Here is an 11453-nt window from a genome sequence, read left to right as displayed (position 1 = left end):
GGTGGTGCTAGTCTTGTGGCACCGATACCTCTTTCCTGATGGCAGCAGAGTGAGCTGGGTGACAAAGGCATATGTCAGGTATGGCACATGCCCTTGAAGGGGGTGCGACTGGGCAGTTTCTATTAAAGTTAGACAAGCCATCCTCAGATAGTAAAAAAATCGTTTTCTTCAGTCAGGCCCAGTAGTCTCCTTTACCACCCCAGCCCCCAATGGTCCCCGCACCTTCCCCGATGAAGTTGCGCACGTAAGGAGGCACAATTAGCATAGATGGCAGTCTGATTTGACTAGACAGTCCAATTTTTTCCCCCCTCCAGCCCTGCCCACCCCAGTGCCCCATCCCAGTGCCCCTCCCCACCAACATACACTTTATTTTCTGTTCTGTCTACCCTTCCTCATCCTTCCTTTCTCTCTCAACCTACTAAAAGGCCAAATCCCCCAGTGGTGACCACTGTCTAGCGAGACTTCCTTGTCGCCGTTTATTATGCCGCACGGAATGTAAAAGGTTGGCCACATCTTCCATAGGTGCTGTTTTCCGTATATGGGTCCTTGCTAGGTGGTGTGGGTCTTTGATGATTGCTGCTGCTCTCCAACTGCAGTGTTCCCTGTAGATGTACACAAAGGGGAGAAGGTTTTGCCTGTGATGTCCTTTGCCTTTGAAGAGCTTTACAACCAGATGGTGATGCAACTGGTCAGCATACTTTCCACCACACCTCAGTAGAAATTTGCCAGGATTTCTGGTTTCAAAACAAACCTCCACAAACTCATGAGGAAGTAGAGGTCCTGACATACTTTCTTAATGATGCCTAGTGTGTTAGGTCCGGAAAGATCCAACAAGATAATGACTTCCAGGAGCTTAAATACGCTCACCCTCTCCATCTCTGATCCCCCGATGATCACTAGATTGTATGCCTCTGGCTTTCCTTTCCTGAAGTCAACAATCAGCTCTTTAGTTTTGGAGACATTGAGTGCAAGGTTGTTGTTGGTGCACTATTTTTGCTTCTGAGCATGGGTGTTAATTTTTGGATCCTTAAATTTTGAAAAGTTTGTAGTTATATAAGATTATAGTTATTTTACACTCAAAGTACTGTTCATAGAAATGGTTGCTCTATTACAAATTCAAGAGTTGGTCTGTGCAAATCTTGTTCAAAATTATAGTTTTTCAAGTAATGCCAAAATTGAGATCTTTCCATCAGAAAAAAACTAAACGTTCTGGGGCTCTTCTCACTAAAGAGAAAGCCAAATGTTGGAGTGGGTAAAATCTCCATTCATATAATGCACTTGTGTATCTTTTTTATAGTATTATAGTATATTCAGCCAAGTTTTCAATCTCCATCCTGTATGCTGACACATCTTCTTCCTTGAAACAAACCACAACCATAGTATCATCTCTTCTCTCTCATGATCTTGACTGCACTCACTCCTCTTCCGAGGGAGCCATGAGAGTCTTGTAAGCTACTAATGTCTTCCACAGTGAAGGCTGATCCAAAATATTCATTCAGTTCCTCTGCCATCTCCTTGTCTCCCATTACAATTTCTCCAGCACTGATTTCTATTTGCCCTATGACTACTTTGATCAACAAATAACTTTCAGGTAAGTAAGATCAGTGAGTCAAAATATGGGCTTGATGTTTGAAGAAGTGAAGAAGGATGAGACAAGATTGGAGAAGATTAGATAGAGTTGGCTTTCAACCTACCTCAGTTCACTAAATAATGGCAGTACCAACCTTGTTGAGATTTAATAACAGATGTTCAGGTTAGAATTGAGTCCATAATAAGAGGATTAAAATAAAAATACAGGGAGAAGTCCAGATAGGATGAAAATTTTGAAGTCCGGAAAGTACAGATCCTGGGTGAAGGAAGTGAACTATGATAATGGAACACTACAGTACAGTACAGCCCCTTTGCCCCTCAATGTTGTGCCGACCCATGTAATACTGAAGAAAAGAACTAAACCCTCCCTATCCCTTAACCCTCTATTTTTCTTCCATTCATGTGCCTCTCAAAGAGTTTCTTAAATACCCCTAGTGTTTCAGCCTCCATCACAACCCCCAGCAAGGCATTCCAGGCACTCACAACTTTGTGTTTATGGTTTAAAAAAAAAATTCCCTCCCCTCCCTTCACTTTGTACATGTCCTCTGGTGTTTGCTATTCTTACCCTAGGAAACAGGCACTGGCTGTCCACTCAATCAATCCCTTTCATAATCTTGTCGACTTCTATTAAGTCTTCTCTCGTCCTTCTACTCTCCAAATAGAAAAGTCCCAGCTCTGCTAACCTTGCCTCATACGACTTACTGATATTTTCCAATCCTGGCAATATCTTGGTAAATCTCCTCTGAACCCTCTCCATAGCTTCCACATCCTTCCGATAATGAGTGATCAGAACTGAACACAATACTCCTGACTACTCCTGACCTGTAACATTATCCTCCTAAAGTTATATACTAAAGTTTAACATTACATATGTTGAAAGAAGAGAAAACATGCAGATGTTGTTGAAAATTTTCAATAAATATTTAGTTCGGCCCTCGACTTAGTCCAAGTTTTTAATTTTGGCCCCCCGTGAATTTGAGTTTGACACCCCTGGTCTAGGGGAATGCCTATCAAGCAGCAATGATCCCTTTTCCCTAATTATTATTTATTATCCTGGTGTAAAGTTTTCTGCCGTTAGTCCAAGTCTGAATGAGCTGTCCTGTGTTAGATGTGGGAGGGGAGGGGGGACTGGAAAAAATGCAAGCTGGTGTATGCAGACAATAATGAGAATGAATTGTATGTAAATTTGAATACGAGCTGCCAGGTTGGCACAATGTATATGGCTGTACAAGCTTGTGTGAAAATATGAGGTTTTTTTCAAATATTTAAGTGTGGTCACACCAGAGATGTATAGTGTTGCAACATGACGTCTCTACTCTTGAACTCAATCCCTCTATTAATGAAGCCCAGCATTCCATAGGCCTTCTTAACTATCCTATCAACCTGTCCGGAAACCTTGAAGGATGTATGGATTTGGACCACAAGATCTGCATGGTAAGGGGTAATGGTGGTGAGGGGAGGAGAGTGACTGGCAGAGGTATGAGCGGAGGGCTGTTGAGACTTATGTATGATGTGTGTGGATGGGTATGTATGTTGTGGTGTGGGAGAATGGATTTGTGCATTTTTTTTCCCCAGGGCCTGTCACAGCTTGGATGGAGTGGAGCAATAGGCAGATGGTAAGAGATTGAGTCTGTGGGGTGGCGATTAGGATGGAGGGAAAACATTTAGGGAGGGAGCCTTGGTGTAATGGCTAAAAGTGTAAAGTATACTATTTTCAATATTAACAGCTTAAACGGACAGCTGAAACGAAAAAGGGTCTTTGCACATTTTTTTTAAAATGGGGATAGTTCTGGCCTTCCTCCAAGAGATGCATTTAACTGATTGGGAGCATCAGAAGCTAAAAAGGGGATGGGTGGGTCAAGTCATATCCTCCTCCTTTGACTCATAAGACAAGGGGGGGGGGTAGCAATTCTAGTGGGGAAGAATGTTCCAGTGCAGGTGCAGAGGGTGATTACAGACAAAACAGGAAGATTCATTATGGTGCACTGTCAGATATATTCAGAATCCTGGACCCTTGTGAATGTCTACTCCCCCAATTATTATGATGAAAAATTTATACAGGATATTTCTCTGTAATGTTAAGGTCGCTAGGGTCTCTATGCAAAAATTAACATGGGACTACAGTCTAGGCGGATTGAGGATGCCAGACTTAAAAAAAAATATTATTGGGCAGCCCAATCGAGATACATCATCTCTCTCTTCCAGCGAGGAGGTGTACTCTCCTGGAGGTGTACAAATTGATCTGCACCTGGTGGGCAAGAGGATGGCAGAGGACTTTATTTATAAATGGGACACTAAATTGCTGTCAGAAAAGAAGGATAGCCCCATATTAAAACAAGTGATTAATATCTGGAACAAAGTTAACCAATCTTTGAACATCAAAGTGGGGCTACCTCCAAAAACACCCCTGACTTCTAATAAATTAATACCATTAATGGTAGGTAACAAGATCCAGGACACCTGGCACCATTAAAAGTTAATATGATTTGCCAAATCAGACATTCCACTGCTATCTTCAAATAAGATCTTTTTTTTACAGGACGTATTGGGTCCAAGTATGGCCCTACCTTGGTGCAGTGCCATAGAGACTATAATTTGAAGGTGGAGTGGAAAGAAATTAATTTCTGTAATGTATTTCCTTCTCCAGTCAGATGGACCAGAAATGGGACTCCATAGATTGAAAGAAAGATGGGAGTCAGACTTGAGTATTGTGATTGATGAAGGATGCTGGTCTGATTTATGCCAGGACAGCATGACCACAGTCATCAATGCAGGTATAGGTTGGTGCAATATAATTTCTTGCACCAGCTGTATCTAATGCCACAAAAAATAAACATGTCAAAACCAGAACTCTCGGACCAATGCCTCAGATGCGGCATGGCGACTGGGATGTTTATGCACGCAACCTGGTCATGTGCCAAGGTCAGGCCCTTTTGGGAAGAACTAGGCCAAGTCCTAGGGAAAATCATAGGTAAACAATTCCTGCAGGTCCCAGAATTGTTCCTGTTGGGAAACATAATGGACACAAGGCTTACAATGAAGCTGTTCAAATTTCAAATCTAATTTGTATTAATCACATTGGCAGTGGCCAGGAAGTGCATTGTGGCTACCTGGAAGACCAACTCTAGTCTTAGTATCAAATGATGGGATGTGGAAATGCAGAGCTGTGTTCCCCTGGAGAAGGTAACATAATTAGAGGAGTCACGTGATGGAGTAGTGGCCGGACGGTGAACTCCAGCCCTCTCCAGAAAAGTCGGGAAAAACAAAGGGAAACACAAAGGCACAGAAATAAAAGTTACAGAAAAGTGAGTATAAAGGTGGAAAGAAGATGGCGACAAAAAAAGAAAAATCGAAAGCAACGGTAAGAAGAGAGGAAGAGAAGACAAAGGAGGAAAAAGGTGAAGGCCTTACCTGTCCGAAGAGGCCCGCTGCGGAGAGAGAAACCCGCTCCCTCAGGTCGGTAAATAATGGACTACAAAAATGGCTCGCAGAGCCGAGTAAAAGTGCACAACCGCGCATGCGCGATGCGAATGAAAAAAAACACACCGACGGGAGGGGGGACCAGCTGGGGAGTCGATCTCCACAGCCGGCAACGACAGCTGCAGAACACCTGCAGCAAGAAGAGACCACAGAAGACAATAGAAACAAGAAAGAAGAGGAGGAAAGGGCACCAAAGAAACAACAGATGGTCAACCCAGAGGAAGAAGAAGAGGAAGAGTATGGTGAAATAGAAGAAGAAAAGAAAGGCAAGGTAAAGGATATACTTGCTCTTATTAAAGGATACATGGAGTCATTTAAAGAATGGCAAACACAGGAATTTAAGGATTTAAGAAAAAGAATAAACAACACAGAAGAGAAAATAAATAAAATGGAGATGACCTTAACAGAAATGGGAAAGAAAATGGACAAGATGGAAGAACGGGCAATAGCAGCAGAAATGGAGGTAGAAGACTTAAAAAAGAAATTGGAGAAATCTAATAAAAAAACTAAAGAGACACAAGAACTACTAGCTCAAAAAATAGATACAATGGAAAACCATAACAGAAGAAATAACATAAAGATAGTGGGCCTTAAGGAAGATGAAGAAGGCAAGAATATGAGGGAGTTTATAAAAGAGTGGATCCCTAAGACCCTAGGATGTCCAGAACTACAGCATGAAATGGAAATAGAAAGGGCACATAGAGTATTGGCCTCTAAACCACAACCACAACAAAAACCAAGATCTATTGTAGTAAAATTCCTAAGATATACTACAAGAGAAAAGGTACTGGAGAAGACAATGGAAAAAGTAAGAGAGGGCAACAAACCACTGGAGTATAAAGGGCAAAAAATCTTCATTTATCCAGATATAAGTTTTGAACTCCTAAAGAAGAGAAAAGAGTTCAATACAGCAAAGGCAATTTTATGGAAGAAAGGGTATAAATTTATACTAAAGCATCCAGCGGTATTGAAAATATTTATTCCAGGACAACAAAACAGACTATTCTCGGACCCAGAAGAAGCACGAAAATTTGCAGAACAATTACAAAAATAGACTGAGGGAGGAAGACGGGTAATGAGAGTAAAAATGATCACGATTGATATGTATGTGGGTAAAGACAAAAATAGACTGAGGGATGAAGACGGGTAATGAGAGTAAAAATGATCACGATTGATATGTATGCGGGTAAAGAGGTATAAGAGTGAATAGAGACAATGAGCATACATAAATGTAGCTGTACTTAGAGGAAAATATAGATAGTATAGACAAGAATTAATAAGGGAAGGTAATGGAATAGAGAGAATAAGGAGGGAATTAAAAGAGTGACCTTTGTGACATATGAAAAGTGAAATCTTTTCTGGGGGAGGCGGGGTGGGGGGAAATAGCGGTCACTGCAAAATCAGTTGACGCTTGCGAGTGGATTCACAAATCCAAATGGAGAGGGGAGATGTGGTTGTCCGACAAGGGATAAAGGACAACTCAGGAGGTGAAGGGGAGATTGGGGATAAATAAGATAGAAATAGGAGAATAAGGAAAATGTTGGATGTTGTAGGAATGTTGTCTTATAAAGAGTTGAAAATAAGAAAACAGAAATGGAAAAGGAGGAAAGGTAATGATGGAAAAACGGAAAGAGAAGATAAACAAAATATAAAAGGGCTACGCTGAACTATATGTCTTTAAATATTAATGGAATACATAACCAAATTAAAAGGAAGAAACTACTAAATTTGAATGAATAAATGTATTCCATTAGAAAAAATAACAGATAGGTTAAGAAATAATATTGAAATATTCGAGCAAGTATAGGAGCCTTACATTAAATACAATAGCGAAAACCTACCGGGGACAAACAGTACCTAAGTTGATGGAAGGAGAAGGAAAGAAAAGAATGGACTCAGTAGAATTTCTGGTGTAATTTTGTTGAATGACAACATTGTCTGACTGGCTTAATGCAACCTAGATTGTATACCTAAAATGGATGAGAGGGGGGGGTGGGGGGGTGGTTTGGGAGGAAAGGGGGGGGGGGAGAAAAAGTCACTGTATATGTGTGAAAAATAAATAGTGTATATCATGGCTAATGTGATTTATGGTGTGAAAAATAAAAAATTAAAAAAAAGAGAAGGTAACATAATTTGAGAAAAAAAAATGACACTTTTCAAAGGATTTAGCAGCTGTACATGCACCACATTGGCGAATGGCAGTGATTGATTCCCCCATTCCCTACCGTGGTGTTCTTTCCCTCACACTAATCAAGGAAAGTCAGGAATATATATCGGCACGTCGATCGCCTATCAAGCAGCAATGATCCTTTTTCCCTAATTATTATTTATTATCCTGGTGTAAAGTTTTCTGCCGTTAGTCCAAGTCTGAATGAGCTGTCCTGTGTTAGATGTGGGAGGGGAGGGGGGACTGGAAAAAATGCAAGCTGGTGTATGCAGACAATAATGAGAATGAATTGTATGTAAATTTGAATACGAGCTGCCAGGTTGGCACAATGTATATGGCTGTACAAGCTTGTGTGAAAATATGAGGTTTTTTTCAAATATTTAATTTAAGTGTGGTCACACCAGAGATGTATAGTGTTGCAACATGACGTCTCTACTCTTGAACTCAATCCCTCTATTAATGAAGCCCAGCATTCCATAGGCCTTCTTAACTATCCTATCAACCTGTCCGGAAACCTTGAAGGATGTATGGATTTGGACCACAAGATCCCTCTGTTCATATACAAGTACCTGATTATTAACCCTGTACTCAGACTTCTGGTTTGTCCTTCCAAAATGCATCATCTCACACTTGTCTGGATTGAACTCCATCATCCATTTCTTTGCCCAACTCTGCATCTTGTCTATATCCTCTTGTAACCTTTGACAACCTTCAGCTCCATCCCCAACTCCAACCTTAGTATCATCCACAAACTTACTGACCCATCCTTCCTTCTTTTCATCCAGGTCATTTCTCACAAAGAGCAGGGGTTCCCGAACTGATCTTTGTTGTACTACACTAGTCACTGATCTCCAGGCAGAATACTTCCTGTCCACTACTACTCTCTACTTTCTACCTGCAAGCCAATTTTTTATCCACAAAGCCAAGGGTCCATGGATCCCATGCCTCATGACTTTTTTTTTTTAATTTTTTATTTTTCACACCATAAATCACAATAGCCATGATATACACTTTTTCTTTTCCACACATTTACAGTGACTTTTTCTCCCTCCCCCCTCCCTCCTCCCAAGCCACCCCCCCATCCCCCCCCCTCTCATCCATTTTAGGTATACAATCTAGGTTGCATTAATTCAGTTAGACAATGTTGTCATTCAACAAAAATACACCAGAAATTCTACTGAGTCCATTCTTTTCTTTTCTTCTCCTTCCATCAACTTAGGTAATGTTTGTTCCCGGTAGGTTTTCGCTATTGTATTTAATGTAAGGCTCCCATACTTGTTCGAATATTTCCATATTATTTCTTAAACTATATGTTATTTTTTCTAATGGAATACATTTATTCATTTCTATATACCATTGTTGTATTTTCAAATTATCTTCCAATTTCCAGGTTGACATAATACATTTTTTTGCTACGGCTAGGGCTATCTTAACAAATCTTTTTTGTGCATCCTCCAAGTCAATTCCAAATTCTTTATTTTTTATGTTACTTAGGAGAAAGATCTCTGGATTCTTTGGTATATTGTTTTCTGTTATTTTATTTAATATCTGATTGAGATCATCCCAAAATTTTTCTACTCTCTCACATGTCCAGATTGCATGAATTGTTGTTCCCCTTTCTTTTTTACATCGAAAACATCTATCAGATACTGTTGGGTCCCATTTATTTAACTTTTGCGGTGTAATGTATAGTCTGTGTAACCAATTATATTGTATCATACGCAGCCTCGTATTTATTGTATTTCTCATCGTTCCAGAGCATAACTTCTCCCATGTTTCCTTTTTTATCTTTATATTTAAATCTTGTTCCCATTTTTGTTTAGTTTTACCATTTGTTTCCTCATTTTCCTTTTCTTGCAGTTTAATATACATATTTTTTATAAATCTTTTGATTAACATTGTATCTGTAATCACATATTCAAGGTTACTTCCCTCTGGTAAACTCAAGTTGCTTCCTAATTTATCTTTCAAGTAGGATCTCAGTTGGTAATATGCCAGCGCTGTATCTCCAGTTATATTGTACTTATCTCTCATTTGTTCAAAGGATAAGAATCTACTTCCTGAAAAACAATTTTCTATTCTTTTAATCCCTTTTTTTTCCCATTTTCTAAAGGCAAGGTTGTCTATTGTAAAAGGGAGTAGCTTATTTTGCGTCAATATTAGTTTTGGTATTTGGTAATTTATTTTATTTCTTTCTACATGAATCTTCTTCCATATATTGAGGAGATGGTGTAATACTGGAGAAGTTCTATGTTGTACCAATTTTTCGTCCCATTTATATAATATGTGTTCAGGTATCTTTTCCCCTATTTTATCTAATTCTAGTCTCCTCATGACTTTCTGAACGAGTCTCTCATGGGTAACTTGTCAGATGCCTTACTAAAATTCATATAGACCACATCTACTGCTTTACATTCATCAATTTCTTTTGTGCCTCCTCAAAAAAACTCAATTAGGCTCGTGAGGTGTGATTTTTCCCTTCACAAAGCAATGCTGACTATCCTTGAGTAGACTGTACTTCTCCAAATCTCCTATCTTTAAGAATCTTCTCCAATAGTTTGCAGAGCACTGACATAAGACTCACCAGTCTATAATTCCAAGGATTCTCCTTATTACCTTTTTTTTAAACAAATGAACTACATTTACCATTCTCCAATTCTCCAGCACCTCCCCTGTAGCCAAAAAGACTCAAAGATACTGCTCCAGGTATCTCTTCTCTCACACTTCCCACAGCAACCTGGGGTATATCATGTCCAGTTCCGGAGACTTATCAATCTTGATATTTTTAAGAAGATCAAACACTTCCTATTTCTTAATCTCCTCATTATCCAGCACACATGTCTGTTCTATTCCAACCTCACACTGAACAAGGTCCTTTTCTGTGAATATTGAAGAAAAGTATTCATTAATGACCTCCCCAAAGTCCTACAACTCCAGACACATGTTGTCTTCTTTATCCTTTAGTGGCCCCACCTTCATTCTCATCATCTTTCTGTTTTTCACATATGCTTAGAATGCTTGGGGTCTTCCTAAATTCTACATGCCAAGGCCTTCTCATGCCCCCTTTGATCTCTCCCATCCTTTCTAAAGCTCCTTCCTGGCTACCATGAGCTCTTCCTGTTTCCTATATCTAATATATACTTCCTTCTTCCTCTTGACTAGCTACCTCGCCTGCTTCTTACCATTTTCCCTTGTCCCAATGTGTCAAACCTATCCTGAACCCAGCACAAGTGGTCCCTAAACATGCTCCACTTTACTTCTGAGCTTTCACCCTTGAACATCTGTTTCCAATTTACTCTCACTAGTTCCTGCCTCATCCCATTGTAATTAGCCCTTCCCAAATTAAGCACTTTCGCATTTTGTCTGCTTTTATCTTTATTCATAGCAATGCTAAATCTCAGGGACTTGTGGTCACTCTTACCGAAATGCTGCCCCACTGAGAGGTCCACCTCCTGACCAGGTTCATTACCCAGGATTAGATCCAGTATGGCCTCTCCTCTCGTTGGCTGGTCCACATACTGTGTCAGATATCCTTGGACACACCTGAAAAATTCACCCCCATCTTGCAGTAAGGAGGTGCCAGTCAATATTAAGGAAATTGAAATCACCCATAATTACAACCCTGTATTTCCTGCACTATTCCAAAATCAGCCTGCTTATCTGCTCCGCAGTCTTCCAAGGGCTATTTGGGGCCTATAGACTACTCACAGCACAGTGATAGCTCCCTTCCTATTTCTAACTTCCACCCCACCGATTCAGTGGACACTCCCTCTCCGGCATCCTCCTTTTCTATATCCATGATACTATCCCTGACCAGTAATGCTACACTTTCCACACCCCACCCCCCTTACCACCCATCCTATTCCTTTTAAAACACCTAAACCCTGGTATCTGCATCAGCCAATTCTGCCCTTCCTCCAGCCAAGTCGCTAATGGCCACAACATTGTAATTCCATATACTGATCCATGCTCTAAGTTCATCCCCTTTATTCCTAAAGACCTAGTGTCGAAATGGACACACTTCAAACACTCTAAATTATTACATTTATGTTTTGTCCCCTGCCTGTCCTTCCTCACAAACTCAGAACATATATATCATGCTTTTGATCTTCTGCCCTATTCTCTGCACTCACATTCTGGTTCCCCCCCCCCCAACCCTGCCAAATGAGTTGAAACCCTCCCCAATACCTTTTGCAAACCTGCCCACCAGGATATT

At 40.3% G+C, this 11453-nt stretch overlaps 1 protein-coding gene across 1 annotated transcript in view; it reads right to left on the bottom strand.

Moving 5' to 3' along the window:
- Positions 1 to 384: 384 nt before the first annotated feature.
- The window catches only part of ccsapb (centriole, cilia and spindle-associated protein b), a 31322-nt gene continuing 20253 nt past the window's right edge, over positions 385 to 11453 (bottom strand). Inside the window, exon 4 of the mRNA XM_069931654.1 lies at positions 385 to 602. Coding sequence (XP_069787755.1) covers positions 480 to 602 — 123 coding nt within the window. The 3' untranslated portion in view covers positions 385 to 479. The remainder of the gene's footprint in view (positions 603 to 11453) is intronic.

Source organism: Narcine bancroftii, chromosome 4 (assembly GCF_036971445.1).
Source record: "Narcine bancroftii isolate sNarBan1 chromosome 4, sNarBan1.hap1, whole genome shotgun sequence".
NCBI lineage: Eukaryota > Metazoa > Chordata > Chondrichthyes > Torpediniformes > Narcinidae > Narcine > Narcine bancroftii.
The sequence above is the reverse complement of the archived record's forward strand: the minus strand, read 5'-3'. Positions and strand labels throughout refer to the sequence as shown.